At 58.2% G+C, this 20,590-nt stretch overlaps 1 protein-coding gene across 2 annotated transcripts; it reads right to left on the reverse strand.

Moving 5' to 3' along the window:
* Positions 1–1,493: 1,493 nt before the first annotated feature.
* On the reverse strand, positions 1,494–18,005 carry MYO1G (myosin IG). 2 transcript variants are annotated; one of them, XM_033194086.1, is made up of 23 exons: positions 17,974–17,999; positions 17,763–17,865; positions 15,724–15,932; positions 15,425–15,518; positions 14,346–14,511; positions 14,048–14,101; positions 10,984–11,094; positions 10,544–10,660; positions 9,706–9,930; positions 9,464–9,609; positions 8,909–9,023; positions 8,574–8,744; positions 8,280–8,350; positions 6,713–6,787; positions 6,434–6,566; positions 5,499–5,665; positions 4,901–5,108; positions 4,465–4,688; positions 3,770–3,914; positions 3,243–3,347; positions 2,878–2,991; positions 1,802–1,956; positions 1,494–1,727 (listed from the first exon to the last, which is right to left on the reverse strand). In XM_033194086.1, exons 2-23 carry the CDS (start codon positions 17,855–17,857, stop codon positions 1,571–1,573), a joined length of 3,057 nt encoding a protein of 1,018 aa, XP_033049977.1. In that variant the 5' UTR covers positions 17,858–17,865; positions 17,974–17,999; the 3' UTR covers positions 1,494–1,570. The 2 variants fall into 2 exon arrangements, with proteins under 2 accessions (XP_033049977.1, XP_033049978.1); XM_033194087.1 differs by lacking the exons at positions 15,425–15,518; positions 15,724–15,932 and having other exon boundaries at positions 17,763–18,005.
* Between the last annotated feature and the right edge of the window lie 2,585 nt (positions 18,006–20,590).

Genomic DNA, 20,590 nt, shown 5'->3' on the forward strand with positions numbered 1-20,590 from the left:
GGGCTGAGAGGCTGAGGGCTGAGGGGCTGAGGGCCTGAGGGGCTGAGTGGCTGAGGGGCTGAGGGGATGGGGGATGAGGGGACTGAGGGATTAGGGTTTGAGGGGGCTGAGGGCTGAGTGGCTCAGGGATTGAGAAGGCTAAGGACTGAGGGGCTGAGGGCTGAGGGACTGAGGGGCTGAGGGACTGAGGGACTGAGGGTGCTGAGGGACTGAGGGACTGAGGGGCTGAGGGACTGAGGGGCTGAGGGACTGAGGGGCTGAGGGACTGAGGGACTGAGGGGCTGAGGGACTGAGGGACTGAGGGGGCTCAGGGGGCTGAGGGGATGAGGTATTGAGGAGGCTGAGGGCTGAGGGGCTGAGGGCCTGAGGTATTGAGGAGGCTGAGGGCTGAGGGGCTGAGGGCCTGAGGGCCTGAGGGGTTGAGGGGGCTGAGGGCTGAGGGGCTGAGGGGGCTGAGGGACTGAGAGGACTGAGGGGCCGAGGGGTTGAGGGGCTTAGGGGCTGAGGGCTGAGGGTTGAAGGACTGAAGGGTTGAGGGAGCTGAGGGCTGAGGGGCTTAGGGGTTGAGGTAACTGAGGGCTGAGGGGCTGAGGGCTGAGGGCTGAGGGGCTGAGGGGCTGAGGAGCTGAAGGGGCTGACAGGCTGAAGGAGGGTGAGGGCTGAGGGGCTGTGAGGGATTGAAGGTGCTGAGGGGCTGAGGGGTGAGAGAGCTGAGGGCTGAGAGAGCTGAGGGCTGAGGGGGCTGAGGGAGGCTGAGGGGCTGAGTGGGGTTGAGGGTGCTGAGGGGCTGAGGGGCTGAGGAGCTGAGGGAGGCAGAGGGCTGAGGGCCTGAGGGCTGAGAGGCTGAAGGCCTGGTTCCATGAGGGCCCCAGAGGGGCTGGCGGAGCTGCTGAAGGCTGAGGCTGAGGTTGGCCTGGAGAAGAGGTGGTCAGCCCGGGGGCTGCAGGTGTCTCCCGAGGCCTCCCTGTGGCTCTTTCTGGGGGCACAGGCCCTGCTCCCGGAGGCTGGGAGTTCTGGCTGCAGGGCCTGTCCCACAGTTACCAGGCTCCAGAGGTCAGTCCCAGCGCCTCAGACACCCACATCCAGCAGGGACAGGGACAGGGACAGCTCGAGGCTGGGATAGCGTCAGCCCTGGGCCACGGCGGCGGCTCAGCGGCACATCCCGTGACAGCTCTAGGGGCTGCTCCATCTCCAGGAGTACTCCCCAGCCCTGCCTGAAGATGAACCCTAAGCCTTCCCCAGTGGCCAGGTAGGAACAAGGCCAGGAGCCCTGTGGAGAGGAACAGGGGACCACTGCGTGGACGGGGTAGGCTGGGGCACAAAGGCACTGCTTCCTCTGGAGAGCGCTTACTTCGAGAGCTCGGGCTTCTATCCCCAGTCGGGGCGCCGGGCCTCCTGTAGTCGGGGCCCCAGCGTGTGAGTGGGGCGCGGGTGGACCTGACCGAGGAGGCGGCCGGAGACCCTGCGGGTGAGGCGGGAGCGGCGAGTAGGCGGGTTGATTCAGAGGGTTTATTTGCAGCGCGGGCGGGGCGGACAATCGGCGGCCTCGGGGCGCGGCGGGTGCGGGCGCTCAGCGGCTGGGCCAGAGCAGGGTGAAGGTGCCGCGGGCGCAGCGGAAATCGGGCTCTGGCTGCTCCGGCCTGGGCTCCACCGAGACGAGGCGCCGGGCCCCGCGCTGGCTCAGCGGGATGCAGTCAGAGACGCGAACCTCCAGGGCGCGGCCCTCCCTGCGGCAGGAGGAGAGGTCAGGGCGGCCGCGCGGTCGGGACTTCGTGCCCGCCACCGCCCGGCCCGCACTCACCCCTGGCAGTGTGCGGCCAGCACACCCACCAGCTCCCCAATGCGGTTGTCCAGCGGCGGCCGGGAGCGGTGCAAGCACACCACGAGGTCGTCCTGGCCGCGGGCGTGCAGCACCACCAGCTGGTCTCCTCCGCTGGTCACGCTCAGCCCTGTCACCTGAGCGGAGCGCGGGGTTAGGGTGCAGCCGCCTCAACCCGCACCCCAGCCTAACCGGACTCACCCCCTCCCCAGGAAGCATCTCCCGAACCCCCAACCTCACCCGGGGAGACCCGCCCTCGCCAGGGCCACCAGCCCCCCACCACCCTCTTCTCCCTCTCGGGACCCTGCTGACAGGGGGAAGGTTGGGCGGGACGCTGCACAATAGGATTTTCTCCAGGACGGATAGTTCTAGATCCTTGCTGTCCAACAGGGCCGCTGCTCACCTGTGGATGCTGAGCCCTTGCATGTGCTACTGCCTGGAGGAGCTGTTTTTAGTTCTAGGTCTCTCTCACTACATTTAAACAACCACTCCGGCTCTGGGCTGCGGCATTAGACAGAGAGGCACTCACCGCCCTTTCTATTGGGACAGTCATGGGACCCCTGAAACTGTGGGAGACCCCGAGGTAGCCTGGCCTTGATCCCTGCCCCCGTCCTGTGGGAAAGAGAATTTATGGGAACAGCAGCTGCTAATGAAGGGAGCAAGTAGGCCACAGAGCTCGGCAGAAGGTTCCAGAGTGGCCGGAACCGTATCCCACAGGAGGCCCTGACATTGTGGTGGGGACTCAGGTCCCAGAATGCCCAGGTGGGAGAACCCCCAGTTGGGCACAAGTTGGGAGAAGGGACCATTTGGCTTGGCTAGAGTGTGAGAATGTGGCGGACGGTCACTGGGCTGGTGGGGATCACAGGATGAGACCTTTCACTCTGTGGGCGTGGGAAGCCACTGCAGGGTTTTCAGCACGGGTGCCACCATCGCTGAGTTTTAGGATGGTCTGGGCCATCACAGGTAGACAGTGGGGGAGAAGACTGAGGCAGGACTCTGAGAAGCCCAGCAGTGCCCCTCACAGATGCTGCAGGCTACCCCCAACCCACGTTGCTCACCGCCTCAAGGGGCACTGCCCGCATCACCCGGTACTGCCGATCAGGGTCCAGCTTGTAGAGGTGCCGGTCTGTGAGCAGGAGGGCCCTGTTCCGGATCTTGTAGAAGCGGTTCACCTGTGGGAGAGGTGGCTTGGCCCAGGCTGGTGCTGCCTCGTCACCCACCAGGGCCCGAGGCCCCAGCAGTCCCTACTGCCTCCCCTCCCGGCTGTCAACAGTTTCCAGAGTGTCAGGAGCAGCTGGGCCTGGGCTGGGGTTGCCTCCATTTTCTCCCAAGTGCCCCCCCAGAACTCTGCACCAGCTTCTAACCTTGCAGACATGGCTAGAAAAGAGCACAGCCCTGAAGCTATCCTTGTCCCTTGTCTAACCTTACGGATGTGGCTTGAAAAGAGCACAGCCCTGAAACCATCTTTGTCCCGAAGTGTCTTTAGTCGCTGAGCAAACAGGCTTGATGCTGTGGGATTGTCAGTGGCCTGAGAACAGATGGAGGGGAGGGGGCGCTGGTTGGGATTGAGTCACGGGACCAGACTCAATTGATGGCAGCTCTCTGTGAATCAGCATAGCTATCCTTCATCTCAGGAAACTGAGTCACACAGACATGTGCGTGAGCTGAGCAGCCCTGGATTTCCTGAGGGCACAGAGCCCTTTTGTATTGACTTCTAGGCTGCCTCTGAGCCTGGCCCTGCTGTCATCCACACCCACCCCGGAAGGCCACTGCTCCTTGCAGAAATCCAGGTTGATACCTTGCAGAGCTCTGGTAGGGGCTGAAGTGCAGGGCCTCAGACAACCCCAGGCCTGGGAGAGGACATCTGAGGGGACCTGGTCACAGCGTTAGCCAAGAGCCCTCTTTGGCAGCCCACCTCCCCTGGCAGCCCTGGACTCGCCTGGCACTTACAGAGGACAGGTAATCTCGGGCCCAGGCCCGCCGGCAGCCCCAGTCCTGACGAAGCCCTTGCAGGGCCCCCATGGCGGCCACCTTGGCCTTGATCTGGGCCATGTCTGAAGGGGGGATGTTCTTCACCAGCTGCCGGGCCCGCCACCTGGGAGAGAGCATGCAGTCAGACAGATGCTGGCCATGTGTTCATGTGCCCACTGAGCCACTTCTCCATGGAGGAAGCCAAGACCTCAGCCTGGCACTGCCAGCTTTTTATGTCCCAACCTCTGCCGGCTTCTCTGGTCTCAGACCCTTGTGCCTAATGCTTGTTCCTGGAAGGTGACCCAGAGACCAGCAGCTGCCCAGCACCCTCCTGTTCTGAGCATGCTCTGTGCCCATCTTTCTGGAGAACTCTTGCTTGGCCTTCAATAAGACCCCATTCAGATGCAGAATCCCCTTACTTCCCAACCCTGACGGGCTCCCCCCTGCAGGCTGCAGCCCTGGACTTTGAATGCCCACCACAGTACCCAACATGGTCAGGGCTCTGCACCAACTGTGGCACACGGGCAGTCAGCTAATGTGGCACAGCATCCCCCTTCCCACCTATTAAGGGGGCTGGTGTGTCTCCCGTCCAGACACTGCAGGGCGGGTATGATGGGTCAAGGTGTTCAGCGGATGCCGGCTGAATGGAAAGTGTGGTGGGCTGAGAGTAGTACCTGCAGAAGAGTGCGTGGCAGGTGTCCTGGAAGGGCTGCAACACAGCAGGGGGCAGCGGCCACACAAGGTCACGCCCGTAGAGCGGCGGCTGCCTTGCAGCCTGGAATCGCCGCTGCAGCTCAGCCAGGTGAGCCCGCACCTTGTGTCTCCGGAACCAGCGCATGATGGTATAGATAGCCCTCAGCCTCCGGCAGCGCCACCTCGCCAAGGTGCCCCGCCATGCCTGGGTGGGCCAGGTGGGATGGGATACGCAGTCAAATTCAGCCAGGCCCTAACCCTTAGCCCCAAACCTGGCCCTAAGCATTTATTAAACACTCCCTGGCCTGTCTCCATCAAGCAGAGACGCCTGTAAAACTTACAAGTGTGTTTGTGGCCCCTGGGACACAAGCTTTCCCCACCCCCATGGTGGATGTCTGCCTGCCCTGCCCACCTCACCTTCTGCAATAGCAGCACAATGATGGGGATGAGGCGGGCTCGGCTCTGCTCCAGTGTGACCAGTGTTCGGGGTGAGCGGATGAACAGCTTGCTGTGGCCAAAGGCCACGTCCCCCTGCAGCCCGTGCTGCTCCAGGAGAGCGCTCACAGCTGCCTTGTCGGAGCCCAGCAGGTGGTTGGGCCATGTGTATTCACAGGTCATCTTGTACCTGTCACCACAGGACAGGGCAGTGTGACCCAGGCCTCGGGGAGAGATCATGGAGCCCACCCTGCCCACCCCACACCTGGGGAGATGGCAGGGATACAGTGTGTGTTCCTGGAGCACTTATGACACCTGTGCACATGTGTCTTCCCATACACATGTCCTCACATATATGTCCTCACACAGCTCTCATACCCATGTTCCCACCTGTGTGTCCCCACATGCGTGTGCTCACACACATGTTCTCCCAGATATTTTGGTGTCTTGAGGCCAGCAGCGTGCTGGTTCCTGCTTGTATTGATGTTTGTGACGTGCTGTCTGGGGACCCTCTGCTCCTACCCCTTGGACTCCACACAGGGACTCGGCCCATGGAGTGATGGGTGTCAGGTACCAGTACCTGAGCAGGAATCGAGAGTAGGGCTGGCGGGAAGCGAAGCCAGCCCTGCGGACCCTCACGTTCTCCAGCAGCCCCAGGTATGCGACCTGATGGCGACAGTGGTTCTCATCCAGCTTCCCAGCCACCTTGTCCTCATTGGGCTTGATGCAGCGGACGTAGAAGGGCTCCTGCGGGGACAGAGGGGACTTGGAGAGGGTCTGCGCCAGCAGCACTGTGCACCCTGCCCCACACCAGGGGCTTCCCAACCCCTCAAGGTCCCAGGCCAGGAGGACAGTCAGGAACAAACAAGGGTAATCAGCAGAACAAGGGCCCTGGAAGCCCTAAGTGCTGGGCAGAGGCCAGCAAGGCCAGGTTCAGAGCCAGGTTCCAGCTCCTGGTCGGGCAGGTGGGTATGGCAGGGGCAGGAGCAGGACCACTCCTCGCCACATCTGCCTTCCTTTTCTTCTTCCAAAAGGGGCTGACATCTCTGGATGTTCTGTTGTTAAGCTCATCTCACGCTAACATGTCCTCTCCCTGAACCTTCACGTGTTCCCCCTCTGACTTTGGACCCAAAGCTCCCCAAGAAAGCTTGTGTTTTCTGTCTCTCTGGCCCCACCTGCCAGAAGAATCCTGGGTTTTTGCCAAGAGCTGGGCTGGGTCAAGCCAGTCTCCCACATGGTCTCCTCAAACCCCTCCCTGCTCAAGAAACAATGGGGCAAAGAGAAGCCTGGGTTCCCCATGATTGAGCAAGCCTCAGCCCAGCCCCTGAGGCCCCACATCTCACCTGTGCAGTAGGCGGGGCCCCCTGCTGGAGCAGATGTGGCTCATACAGACAGCACAAGAACCCTCCCCCACTACTATGGTGTACAGACAGAGGTGGTTGGGACCCTACTTGGCACCGAGGGCACAGAGAGAAGGATCCAGAACAGCCAGAGTGGGAGAGGGGTGGAACATACCTTGGAGGCAAGATTCTCCACCAGGGCCACCATGGAGTTCTTGAAGAGTGTGCCGGCCGTCAGGGGGCGCTTGGTCACCTCTGTGATGTCCTGCTGCCCATCTGGCCACATGGCCCGCAGAGTGGGGTCTGTGCTACAGACACAGGCCGAATTCCCAGCCATCCTCAGGGAGAGCAGCCCTGCCCACCCCCGTTCTGACGCTACTCAATGCCTGACCCTAAAGTGTCTGGGGCCCCAGGGCCCTGGCCCTCCCTATGGTGCCCAGCAAGCTGTGCTCACCTGTTGTACAGCAGCCGCTTGAAGTCCTGGAAGAGGAAATCTCTGTTCTTGTCGATGAAGCCTTCCACGGAGTACCTGCCAGAAGCCAGGGCTGGTGAGGGAGCAGGGGCGGGGGCTGCCAGGCCAGAGTGCTGATGACTCCAGCAGCCCCCAGGGCCGAGATGACTCTCTTCCCACCTGCCTTTGTTCCCATAGGTCAGTCTCTCTTCCTCCCTCTGCCTTGGCTCCTCTCCTTCCCCCTCACACCTGCTTTTTCTTTCATCACCTAAGACGCCCTCCCTCAGGAGACATTTCTCTCCTGGAAGATGAATCGAGTGGTTAAGCCCCCAACTCCGAAGACAAATGTTCTAGCACCGAGTCCTGCATCTACCACATGCATGCTGTGTGACCTTGCCTAAGCCACTCAACCTCTCTGTGCCGCAGCGTACATCAATTGCTCAGAACAGTGCCTACCGAGTTTTGATAAACATCAGCGACTACAACTATAACTAGGAACTCCTGAGTCCTGGGCCTATTTTGATCTGTGGACACTGAGAGCCTCAGAATCACTGTCTAGTTCTTGGACTGTTAGAAATGTCAGTGCTAAATCTTGGCTCCAACTGCAGCACCTGTGAAGCCTCAGGGAATGGATTTTTATTATTTTTTATTTTATTTATTTATTTTTTTTGAGAAATAGTCTCACTCTGTTGCCCAGGCTGGAGTGCAGTGGTGTGATCTCAGCTTACCACAACCTCTGCCTCCCAGGTTCAAGCAATTCTCATGCCTCAGCCTCCCAAGCAACTGGGATTACAGGCACATGCCACCATGCCCAGATAATTTTTATGTTTTTAGTACAGATGAGGTTTCGCCATGTTGGGCAGGCTGGTCTCAAACTCCTGGCCTCAGGTGATCCACCCACCTCAGCCTCCCAAAGTGCTGGGGTTACAGGCATGAGCCACCTCATGCAGGCAGGGCGTAGATTTTGCGAACAGATACAGGTAGATGATATTGGGCTGCTTTGTCGTTGTCATCTACTCTATTTCCTCTCCTTGAGAAGTTCTCATGAAACACTTGTACCTCGCTGTGAGTCACTTTAAATCGTTTTGGGATGTGGCAAGCAACACATAAATTAATAGCCATCATGACAACCTCTGAAGGACACCTGGGCTTTGGCACTGGGAGCGTGGTCCAAGTATGGTAGCGAGGCCTCACCTGGGAGCTTGTTAGAAATGTAGAATCTTGGCCCATTCTGCACCGTCTGTTCCCTCCCTACTCCCACCTCACCAGCCTGCAGCCCCCCACCCCACAGATGCTAGTATAGGGTTGGGCCCAGACATGAGACGTGAGTATTTTTTAAAGGCTCCCAGAAGAATGCAGCCATGGTTAATGACTATCCTCAAACCCTGTTTCCGGTTCTTCACTTGTGAATCTGCTGTCTGGCATGTTTTCAGTGTCTTAAAGGGGTGGGGGTGGCAGAAGGGGCCATAACACCTGTCTCCCAACCACTCTCCTGAAGCACTCCTGCTCCATGACACATGCCATGGTGCCTGTGGGAAGACCAGGGATGTGGGTGGGAGGGGGGCCTTACGTGACATCCCCTGCATAGTGCTTGATCCGGAAGTCTCGGCCAAACTCCATGGTCTTGTCTGTGGGGCAGAGCTATGGGGACAGGCTGAGGTCAAGGCACAAAAGGTGTGTGTGGGGGGTCTGTATGAGGGGATAGCCCTGCTTCCCCACCTCCAGGACAGAGAAGGTCGCCACAGTGACAACAATGGCACCAAAGCTGGGTCCCCACCCAGTTCCCACGAGGCATGGGCAGTGTGGTGCCTATGGGGCAGGTCCCACCCGCCCACTGTGGTGGTGCTGGGACAGCCAGGGGCACCTGGCGGCTCGTGTAGTGTAGGTGATGGCGGTGGTGTGTGTCCAGGGTCTGCAGGAAGATTCGGTCAGTGATGGTGCCGGCAGAGCTGCAGGCCTCGTCCAGCACGGCCAGGATGCCACGGTGGGGCCGCTCCACCAGATCCACAATGATGGCGTTGTTGAAGTACTCAACCTGGGGCAAAGGCAGCCAGCAGGGAGGCTCCCAAAGCCTTTCAGGCCACCTCCCCTCCTCTGCCCCACACTCAGCCACCTGCCAGGCCAGCCCGGGCCCCTCCCCATGGGCTGAGGCCCCTCCACACCCTGCCGCCTGCCCTCCCCCCAGGCCATAGTGCTCACGCTCTGCCAGGCGATGCCCTCGCGCTCGTACTCCTCCTGCTCCTGCTTCAGGATGAGCCGGATGAATAGCTGCTGCAGCTTCTCGTTGCAGTAGTTGATGCAGAACTGCTCGAAGCTGGGGGTGGGGTGGGCCTTTCAGAGGGGAGGTTGCTGCTTGTGGTGTGCATGGTAATGGATGGCCGCTCCCCCAAACATCTCTGCTAATGTTCATCAAGGGTTCTGGTGCCAGCACCCCGTATGACTTCCCTGTGGCTTACGCATCCCTGTGCTGGACTCCTCCTTTACCCCACCCACACCTCCTGCATGCGTGTTCTGGAGTGGACTTAGGAGTCACAACCAGGAATTACTCATGCCCTGTAATTCTGCCTTCCATCAGGGCACCAATGGCCAGATGGTGCAGGTGAGGCAGGCCTGGGAGGCATGAGCCTTGGGCCCAGGGACAAGCTGGGAGAAACCCAGACATTCCTGCTGCCCAGCCCCAGCTGAGCTTTCCAGGACTAAGTGGGCAAAGCTGCTGGGCATCAGAGGTGGAGATGTGACTGGCTGGCCACCCACCTGTTGACGGGAAACACCTCGAAGCCATAGATGTCCAGCACACCGATGACTGTGTCCTTGCCATCACGCCGAGGGTCCCGGCCTCGGGGTTCCATGACACTGTTGATCCTGTTCACCACCCACTCAAACAGCCGCTGGTACACCGCCTGGGAGATAGGAACACCCTGCTTCCTGCTGCCTCTGGCCTGGCCTCCCCCATGAAGGCCTCCTGGGCTTCCCTCCCTGTGCCTGCCCCAAAGTACCTTGGCACAGGCATCCCGGGCGTAGCTGGCCTCAGCTGCAGTGTGGCCCTTCTCTATGAGTTCCCTGCCTCCCGAGGCAACTGTGCGAGCCAGCAGGGAGCGGAGCACGAGGTCCCGGGGTGTGGCTGTCAGCTCAGCCACATGGTCCACCAGTGTCTCCTCGGCCACTGCCACGCCCTCCTTCTGCAGCCCACCCTCCTCTGTCTCCACAAACTCGATGTTTCCCTGGTGATGGGAAAACCATGAACAGTCCAGGCTCCATGTCCCAAAGGAGCCTGGACAACTTTGGACAGGAAGGAGGAATGAAAACAGGGGACATGGATGTGGTAGAGTACAGCTCCTTCTCAGAACAGCGTGGTCAGCTGCTCATCATGGGCACAGACACAGCCAGAGATTGGGGGAAGGGGGCACGGGTACACCAGAGTCTTTGCCAAGGTCTCAAGTCCAAATGGTATGTGAATGACCCCATGGCATCCTCCCAGCAGCTAGAGGAACCCTGCATAACTTACTCCTCATGCCCCTTAGAGAAAACTGAGGCCAAGAGGCACTGAGTAAATGCATCCAAAGCCACACAGCTCATGACTGTGTCTCAGACTAACAGACAGTCTGCATGATGCTCAGCTTTTACTGTGCCTGGCTGCCCTGGCCCTAAGAGTGGGCTCTGGACCACGTACCAATTGAGCTCATCACTCAAGCAGCTCAGCTTCTGCAGGAGAGGCAGTCAGCCTAGCACATTGCTGGAGAATCTCCAGCCAATCTCCTCCTCCTCCCTGGGTGCCTCCCAGCTGGGAAACCCCTGTCGGGAGGTAGCCCTCCCAGGCTTCTGAGCCAGGCTCACCAGGTGCAATATGGCAGCCAGGATGCGATGCACAGACTCCACCTCTTCAGGACTGAAGCCGATGACCCTCATGGCCTCGGTCACTGCCTGGTGGCTCTGCTCATCACTGTCCAAGGCCTAGGGTAGAAGGGATTCATCACTCCAAAACCATACTGGGCCCAGGACACCTGTCCTTGAGGCTTGATTCCTCCATCCTAGGCACCTGCTCACCCTTTTCCCCTGTCCCCTTCCTGAACCCTGATTCCTCCGGCCTAAGCACCTGCTCACCCCTGCACTCTGTCCCCTCCATCAGCCATTTTTCCTCGGCCCCGAGCACCCTCCCCACTCACCCAAGCAGTTCATTTTACCCTGGCCTGTGCTGAGAGCTGCCCATTCCCTGCCACCACACTTAGGCCCTGACACTGAGCCCAATTTGAGCCCTTGGTGCCCCTCACACTCACGCTGTGCACAGTCATGTTGAGTCCTGCTCCCTGGCGCGTGAAATTGTATACAGCAGGGTTTCTCTCCAAGTGCAGTTTATGCAGCTGCTTGTCCTCACTGCCTCTCAGCAACTAGAGGACACAGACATCCTTTAGACAAATAAGCTCCCAAGATGTCCCCCCGTACACACACAGGGGCAGGAGAACAAACAGACTTGTGCTTCCTTCCAGCGTTGAACCAACAAACACGGGGGAAGGTCGGACAGTGTGAACACTTTCTGTGTGCCAGTGAGCTCCCCATTCAGCTGTTCAGTGGGTCAGGGAGTTCCACTTCAGTGGGAGCTATGACTCCACCATGAAGACACTGTTCTTGTGCCAGATCTCATCTTGGTGGGGAGCTCAAATCCTGTGGAGACATTGCCCTAGATCCAGGGGGATCCCACCTCACTGGGGAGCTCAGAGTATATGGAGACACACCCGAGTCCCAAAACCTCCCACTTGAGTGAGGAGGAAAGAGTCTGTGGAGAAACCGCAGAATCCTAGGGAGCTCCACTTCAGTGGGAGCTCAGAGTTACTGGAGACTGCCTCTGTCCCAGGAAGCTCCCACCTCAGTAGGGAACACGGGTTCTGTGGAGACATTGCTCTCCACCCAGGGAGAGCCCATGTCCTAGGGAGCTCAGCATCTGTGGAGACACGACCGGTGCCGCATGAACTCCCACCTCTGCAGGGAGCTCAGAGTTCATGGAGACAGTGCCTATGTCCCCACTTCACTGGAGGTGGTAAGAGTCTGTGGAGATCCTGCTATTATTCCAGAGAATCTGTGGAGATGCTGCCCTATGTCACAAGGGGCTCCCACTAGTGGGAAGCTCAGATTCCACAGAGACAATGGTCATGTCGCAGAGAGCTTCCACCTCAGAGGGGAGTGGAGAGTTTGTAGAGACACCATCCATATCCCAGGGAGTTTCCAGCTCTGTGAGGAGCTCAGAGACCACAGAGACACTGCCAGTGTCCTAGACAGCCCCACTTCATGGAAGCTCAGAGTCCGTGTGGACACTCCTTGTGTTCTAGAGGGCTCCCCCCTCAGGGGAGCTCAGAGTTCTTGGACACTGCCTGATTCCCAGGGAGCTCCACTTCAGTGGGAGCTCAGAATCCGTGGAGTGATGCTGTCACTGTCCCAGTGAGCTTCACTTTGGTGGGAGTTCAAAGTTCAAGGAGATATAGCCCCTGTCCCACGGGGCTCTTACCTCAGAGCAGAGCCCAGAGTTGGTAGAGACACTGCCTGTGTCCAAGACACGGCCCACCTGAGTGGGCATTCCAGAGTCTGTGGAGACAGTGCTTCACGTGTCTCACTGAGTTCCCACCTCAGTGTGTAGCTCAGAGTCCTTAAAGACACTGCCCATGCTCCAAAGAGCTCCATTTCATGGGAGTTCAGAGTCTGAAAAAACTCTCTGTGTCCCACGGAGCTCCCACCTCAGTGGAGACTTCATAGTTCATGGAGACCTTGCCCAAATCCCATGGAGGTCCCGTCTCATGGGGAGCTCAGAGTCTGTGGAGACCCTGGCAACGTCCCAGGGAGCAATCCCCTCAGCCGGGAGCTCAGAGTCATTAGAGACACTGCCCATGTTCCACCGAACCTCCCCTTCAGTGGGGGAACTCTGGGTCCATGGAGACCCTGCCCATGTCCCAAAATCTCCCTCTTCAGTGGGGAGGTAAGAGTCTGTGGAGATCCTGCCAGAGTTCCAGGGAGCTTCATTTCAGTGAGAGCTCAGAGTCTGTGGAGATGTCCTCTGTGTTCCCAGCGACTCCCACCAGGGGCATGTTCAGAGTCTGTGGAGACACTGCCAGTGTCTCAGGGAGCTTTTACCTCAAGGAAAGCTCAGAGTCCACAGAGACACTGCTGGTTTCCCAGTGAGCTCCCACCTCAGCGCAGACTCACTGGTAGCACTGCAGTTTCCAGGGGGCTCCCACCTCAGTGGAGCTCAGAGTCCTTAGAGACACTGCCATGTCCCAGAGAGTGTGACTTCAGTGGGAAGTCAGAGTCGTGGAGACACTGCTGTGTCCCAGGGAGCATCACACCATGGAAGCTCAGAGTCCTTAAAGGCACTCGTTGCATCCCAGGAAGCTCCCACCTCAGCAGGTGGTTCATAGTCCCTGGAGATCCTGCCTGCCACTCAGGGAGTTCCTGTCTCACGGGGAGTATAGAGTCTATGAGATACTGTGCTTGTCTCAGGGAGCTCCCACCTCAGTAAGAAGCTCAGAGTCCATGGAAATACCGCCTGTGTACCAGGGAGCTCGGGCCTCAGAAGGTAGCCCAGATTCTGTGGAGAAACTGCCGTGTTCCGGAGGGCTCCCGCTGCACTGGGGAGCTGAGAGTTGGTGGGGACCATGTCTGTGTTGCAGGGAACTCTTAGCTCAGTGGGGAGCTCCAAGTCCCTAGAGACACTGCCCCAGTCCCAGGGTGCCCCCAGTTCAGTGGGGGAGCTCGGAGTCTGTGGGAACACTGCCAGTGTCCCAGAGGACACAGTGGGCAGCCCACAGTTTGCGAACACACCACTGGTATGCCAGGGAGCTCCACTTCGGTGTCAAGCTCTGAGACTGCAGAGACACTTTGTTTCCAGGGAGCTCCCACCTCAGTGGGGTGTCAGAGTTTGTGGAGACAGTCCCTGGGAGCACTTATCTCAGAGAGGTGCTCAGAGTCAATGCCCGTGTCCCCAGGAGCACCACTTCAGTGTTGAGCTCGATACCACTAGAGACACTGCCTGTATCCCAGGGGACGCGCACCTCAGTGGGGAGCTTATTGTGCACAGAGACACTTTATGGGCCCCAGAGAGCCCTCCTCTGGAAGTGCTTCAGATAAAGGGGACATCCTGCTTTCGTTCCCCGTAAGCTCACACCCTCTTGTTTGTGGGGTGTGGGGTACTAGTTGGGGTGAGTGTGGAGGGGAGTGAGGACGACGGGCTAGGTGGGGTTGAGTGGGCAGAGAGGAGGAATTGGGGTAGTGACAGACGGGCCACAAGCTGGCCCAACTTTCTGCCCTCCCTTTCCCCACCCCATTGTTCCTCCTCCCCCTACCCTCAGGGCTTACCTGGTAGAAGGCGTGGAAGTTTCTTTCACCCACGTGCTGCTTGAGGACCCGAGACTGAGGAGAGAGGGGCAGATGGACTCAGGCCTGGGGAGGAGTCTGACCCTGGGAACCCCATCTGAGCGTTCCCAGGTGGAGGTCAGAGAGCCCTGACTATGAGGACACTGAGGCCCAGAGAAGGGCCACAGGGAGAGAGAGCCCAGCCCTCCTAGGCTGCACCATTGGGATGGGTACCTTCCCAGGCCTGGGATGGTTCTCAGCCAGGGCTCCCCATGGAGGTCTCCTCAGCCCACCTGCCCACCTTCTCCAGTAGGTAGCTGTGGATGTGTCCTCCGATCGGGTCCCCCTTGAAGTCGAAGTTGATGTCCATGTACTTGCCAAAGCGGCTGGAGTTGTGATTGCGGTTGGTGCGGGCATTGCCGAAGGCCTCTAGCACACAGGTGGACTTGAGCAGCACGTCCTTGACCCTGTCAGGGCAGAGGGGCTGGGGCTCAAGGCAAAGACTTCCTATCTGGGGAAGGCTGCCCCTGCCCCCGAGTCTTCCCAACAGAAATCACAGCATCGCAGGATAGGTTCCTCTGAACTTGCGGAGAGGGAGCCAATGGCCTGGCCTCTCCCAGTGTTGCCTCTGAGGTTGTATGATGGTCACTTCACCTCTGAGAGGCTGGGAAATGCACTTGCCAGGCTGGCTGTGCTCGGCATGGTCTGTATAGCACTGAGGTCCTTGTTTCTCACAGCCACCTCTTCCCCTCCCAGGCCTCAGCTGCAGCCTGGTGAGGAGGGGCTGTTCTGACCATTGGGCCTTAGACCTCCAGCTGCAGGGGTGGGCAGTGATGCTGGCCATATGTGCTCAGGAACTGACATTGCTTATCCCCCTGAATCCCATCTCACTGCCTCTTGACAGGAAGAGACAGGCGCTGACAGAGGAAGCTGCTTCCATGAGGAACAGGTTTACTGGTTTCAAGGCTCCTGGCCACCACCCACACAGCCATCTGGCATGCTTGGCCATCTTGGCCAGGGCCTGCCAGCTTCTCCAGGTTTCCATGGAATCCGCCTGCTGCCCTGTCCATGAGCCATTTCAAGCATCTCTGGGTTCTGCTGCACTTCTCCTTATCCTACCTGTGGCTGCTGCCTCCTCCCAGCTGGTAGCCTGGGTCCCTTGGCTGGGTCTCATCCACCCAAGGAGAGGTCCTTGGCATGGGTCACCCTGTCTCACCTCCAGGTGTGTTGGCGTTATCTGGAAACTTCCCAAGTTCCCGCTGAACTTGACCTGAGCTAGACTGCAGTTGCCATCTCTCGCTCCCCAGAGTCAGTCCTTCTTGCCACACCAACGTCCCTGGCCTGCCATGCTGAGGCCCAGGGCTGCCCGTTGCTGCTCACCTCTCCACCTCAGCCCTCTGGCTTGGGTTGGTGACGGCAGCGATGTACTGCATGATGTGCTTACTGGCTTCTGTCTTCCCTGCCCCACTCTCACCTGCCGGAAAGACCAGAGTTGACAGAATCATCCAGGTTCGATCTCTTAGCCCAGCTCCCTGTGCCCACTCACACCCCTAAGACTGGCGAGATGGGGTCCTAGGGCCCCCATCAGGACACAGGGCACAGGAGATGCTCTAATGGCCCTCCCAAATGTTCACAAATGAAGATGTCGAGGGTAGGAGCCTGGCTGCAGGGACAGGTACCTGAGATGACGATGCAGGTGTCCCTGGACCGGTGCTTCATCGCCTTGTAGGTGGCGTTGGCCACAGCGTAGAGATGGGGTGGCCGCTCATAGAGCTCACGGCCCTGATACCTGGCAATGGCCTCAGGCCCATACAGGGGCAGCTCCTGGTAGGGGTTCACGGATACCAGCACCTCACCAATGTAGGTGTAGATGCGGCCCTTCTCGAACCTGGACACAGCAGGGGCAGACAGGCCTCAGCACTGACAGGCTTACAGGCACCCACAGGCCTCTCGCCAGAGCCCATATCAGGGCCTGGCCCCAGTAGGCCAGCACTCCCACCCCAAGGGGCTGAGAGTGGAGAAGCAAGAAGGGAGCAGGTGTTGACCTTGTGTCTCCCTGGTGCCGTCCTGGGTGAGCTGAGCCACTCAGAGCCTGTCCCTACTGCAGCATAGAGTTTAGGGTCCACAATGGTCTCCCCAGGGGTCCCAAGGTCACTGGAAACATGACCATCCATTTTGCAAAGGAAACAGACTTGCCCAAGACTGCACTGGGTGCTGTGAGTCAGAGCTGGCTCCTGGGGTGAACCCCACAGGGCAGATGGGGAGATGGGGTTGAGAAGGAGTGACTGGGCTGGGAGGGGAAGGAGGGGCCTCTTCGGCTGTTTCCTGTCTCAAGGCCTGGGCGGGAACCCAGAGACAAAAGGGGACCCCACCCAGCCCCACCCAGATGACAGGGAGGGGGTTGGGGCAACAGTGCCCAGCACCTGATGTCGTTGTCTTTGCACCCCCCACCCCCAAGCCTGTGGCCAGTAGCTGCTGCCTCTCCCCTGGCACAGCCTCAGACTTCTTGACCCTTCCCTTCACAAACTTGGTCACCAGTGTGGGTGGATGTCTGCCCTTCTCTTGACCTTTCTGCCCCTGGGAGGAGGACTGGCAGGCCTGCCCCTCAGACCCATCTCCCTTTCGTGTGTGGTACCCACCCTTCCCTGGATGGCCCTGTCTCCCAGCAGCCTGTCCTGGGTGGGCCTGTCCTGAGGTTCCTCTTTCTCCACCACCTCTGACATGGGTTTTCCTGGGCCCAGCTCCTGTCCTCCTACAAGCTGGGGATGAGGGCACAAGTCACCCACATCTCCAGGGCTCAGTGTTCTCATCATCAAAATGGAGAGGACAGTGTTTCATAAGCTCATTTTATAAGAATGAGGTAGAACAATGCACACAAAGGCTTAGCTCATTTCCTGGCTAGCCCTCCTCTCTTTGGGCCAGGCTCGTGGTCTCTTGACTTCTGTGCTTAGTGGGGCTCCTGGTCCCCAGGCTCTCCCCAGGGAGCTTCCCGAGCACACAGCAGGCAGCCTTCTGCCCCTCCATGGGAGTCCTGGCATGAGGCCCAGCTGCCTGCATGGCCACCCTACTGTGCCATGCCCCCACCTCCCGGGCTTCTCCCTGCCCTCCACCTGCCCTCTTTGATGGTAAATTGAGCTCCAATATCGCTTCTACCAACTGTGCATGGATACTCCATGCACCCCAAAAGAATGTCACCTCAACCTGGTGGGAATGTTTGGACCCTAGGGTGGAGGCTGCCTGCTTCATCTCAGTGTCCTCAGGGCTCAGGCCAGGCCCCATGGCCTGGCCCCATGAGATGCATCGAGGGAGCATCAACAACTGGCTGGGAAGTGGCTGGAAAGAGGTGCCCCTGGTCCCTGCTGGAAAGAGTGCCTAGTACCTATCTGTCCAAGAAGTGTCATGCCCTGGCCCCCTCGGGCAGGAAAGAAGGGGCAGAAGACACCTGGACTGTGTGGGAGGCAGGGGTGGGTTGGGGTGGTGGGCAGATCCAGTGCTGACTTGCCGGCCCTGACAGGGACAGCTGCTTCCTTGTCTGTTCCTGTCCCCTGGGGCCGTGCTTTGAGGCGCTCATTTTGGCCCTATCGGGTCTGGTTGGGTGTGCGCCACTGCCCCCTCCCTTGGACAGCAGCATGCCTTCCTTTTTCCCTCAGGTCTCTGTGAGGACGCAAGGTGGGAGACCCTGGAGGAGGGGAGCCAGCGCCTCCTGCCCTGGGCCTACCTGAGCTGCAGGTTCCTCATGAAGTCCTCCATGGTCACTTGGTCCAAAAGCACAAAGTCAGGTTTGCCACACTCAGGGCCTTCCTCGTCCTCCATCCTGCCGGCTGGAAACACCTTGCTTCACCTTCCTGTGCCTGCCAGCAGGACAGTGAAGGAGAGGGGAAGGGGAAGGAAAGGCTGGGGGAGGCCCCACCGCCCCCGCCCTGCCTCACCAGCCTCCTCCAGTGCTGGTGTAAAGTAGGAAGTGGGTTCTGGTCCTGGGAGGGGCTGCCCTCCCCACTTGCCACTCCTTCCCCCTCGAGGTGCTCTAAACCCTGCTTCCTGTCCTTGCGCCCCAAAGGGAGGCTGTGCCTAACGGTCTGACCCGCTTGCATGCCAGGGCCGAGGGGCCGGATGCTGGGTCCTCCCTGCTCTGGAGGGTTCTCTGCTGGCCTCCTTCGGAAGCTCCCTTCCACCCACAAGCAGGAGACAAGACTCCGTGGGTTGGTTTCCAACCCTGGTAGCACGTTAGAGTCACTTGTGGGAGTTTAAAGAAGGATTTTTTGACGTGATCTTGGTTACCCGGCTGTGCGTGTCTGTCAAGTCAGAACTGAACACTAGATGCAATTTACTGTATGTACATTGTACATTAATACAAAAATGAAAAAAGATACTAATGCCCAGGCCTTTGGGGTGGGGGCAACAGCCTTCTTTGAAGTGTGAAGGCCACACTGGGGTGTAGATGAGCAAAGCTTCTTGTGTAACCTGCCAAGGGCCAGTGGTCCTAGCACTGCAGTTCCCCACCCCAGCCATGGAGGAGAGACGGAGGACCCCAGAGCATCCTCTGCATAGGGCTGGCCTTCAGTGGGACCCCTAACTGTCCTCTGCCTTGTAATTGCATCCAGCTGATCCCCCATAAACCGCAGTGAGGACCAGGCACATGCCTGCAGCCCTGGGGACCTCATCTCAGAGCTGCTGTCCCTGCGCTTTGAAGATGAGGCAGCGCATTTGGGGAGCGGCTGCATTTGGGGAGTGGCCAAAATCTCCAAACACTGCGTTCCTGACACTTGGTGCCCTTCTCCTGGAAGAAGTGGGAGGGGTGCAGTTCTCTTAGCCTCCAGGCAGACTGCGGAAAGTTCTTTCTCATCCCAGGACAGACTGGGGCAGGTCACACCCATCCTCTAAGAACACTGGGGCAATTCTCTCATCAAAGGTCAAATGGACACAGTTCTCTCTCATCCTACAAATAGACTGGGAACATTTCTCTTTCACCCCTGCCCTCATACAGGGAGGTCAGAGGGTGGACTCCAGAATTCCCAAACTTCAGTCATTCATGTGCTGCCTTTGAGATTTGTTGTACTCATAAGCACTAGTTTAACTATTGTCTTTCAGTCACCCCATTTTTCAAACTTCGAAGTAATGGATAGGCAAGTTAAGGTTATTTTTTTCTCTCAAATACCTTACAGTGAATGCATTCCTGATAAAACTGAAAGTATCCAAGTACCTAATAAAACTGAGTCATGCACCATCTGCGATAAGAGACCACTGGCCTGAAAAATCCCCAAATTTGTAAGTGGGCAGCCTCTGGCTCCACCCTGGGCCAGACCTGGGGCTCCTCTTAGGCAAATTGAAATTCAGTCCTTCCAAGCTCTGACAAGTGTGGTCTCCTCTCCACCCCCAGGCTCTTGGGCTGGTGCTTTTGAAGGGTTTCCCAAACCTACACTCAAGTCTGGGAATTCTCACCCAGACTCTTGCCAGCTCATCTCCCTTTTCAGTTTCACTTCCCCAACCCCCAGGGAGTCAAGCCAACCAATGGAACCAACATGGCTGTGTTCCAGGAAAACGTTAAGGACACCGAAATGTGAACTTTGCAAACTTTTCATCTCTCACGTAATCATACTATTTTGGGTTTCCCCCCTGCCACTAACCACTTAAAAATGTCAAGACCACTCTTAGCTCAGAGATTTGGCCAGCGGGAGGAGTTTGCCCGCCTTTGCTTTAGACGCTGCTGGTTGCAGCGTCTTGGTAGTTTGCACAAATTTGCCATGCATTGCCTCATTTGATTCTCATGACCCATGTAGGAGTTACTGTTATTTTCGTTTTACATCTATTAAAACTGAGGCCAAGATGACATCACTGCAAAGGAAGTTCCCTCCTGGGTCAACAGACCTCTGGGCCCTTCTAGCACTGAATTCAGTGGGTCCTACTCAAACCCCAGGGAAAGCCAGTCAGTCAGAATCATGGCCTGGTCCTCAGAAGCCAGGACAAGTGGTAGCTCTATCTGCTAGGGCATCCCCAGGGCATGCTCCTTACAGGGTCTGACTGGTAAAACAGGTAGATAAACAAAGGCAGAGGCTCCTAATGGAAGGACAGCAAGGAGGGGCCACCACCAACTCAAGCCTGGCGGGGGCTGAGGAAACCATCCTGGCCCTGGTGAGTTTTACTCTCATTATCTCATCTGGATCAGTTTCACAATACCTCCCTCCACCAAGGCTCCTACTGCTGCACCTATAGTCCCCTTGTCCTCACCCTCCACGATGCAATCTTCAAATCCCAGGCTTGCTCTGTTGGTGCTGACCTTGCAGCAAATCCCCAGCCCCAGAAAAATGTCCCCTTTCAGGGGAGTTGCTTTCTCAGCTCTACACAACTGCACCATAACTTAGTATTTGTATTTAAAATTTTTTTACCTCATCTGAGGTGCTACCATTGGACTAGTTGTAGGAGAATGGCTCTACCAAGGCACATACTCTCAGAGGCCACAGGCCACACAGCTCAACTGAGCCTCCTGGAACTCAGCGGGGAGGCCTGGGAGGCGCTGCCATAAGGCCAGCTCCACTCCCCGTTCCATCC

This window comes from Trachypithecus francoisi, unplaced genomic scaffold, assembly GCF_009764315.1.
Source record: "Trachypithecus francoisi isolate TF-2019V2 unplaced genomic scaffold, Tfra_2.0 Lachesis_group4, whole genome shotgun sequence".
Lineage (NCBI taxonomy): Eukaryota > Metazoa > Chordata > Mammalia > Primates > Cercopithecidae > Trachypithecus > Trachypithecus francoisi.

Excerpts from the sequence above, each read along its gene's own strand:
- MYO1G (XM_033194086.1), bottom strand. The coding sequence starts at position 17,857 with ATGGAGGACGAGGAAGGCCCTGAGTGTGGCAAACCTGACTTTGTGCTT. Across the intron at positions 15,933-17,762 it reads ATGAGGAACCTGCAGCTCAG|GTTCGAGAAGGGCCGCATCT; the intron begins GTAGGCCCAGGG and ends TGCTGTGTCCAG. Across the intron at positions 9,610-9,705 it reads CCCGGGATGCCTGTGCCAAG|GCGGTGTACCAGCGGCTGTT; the intron begins GTACTTTGGGGC and ends CCTATCTCCCAG.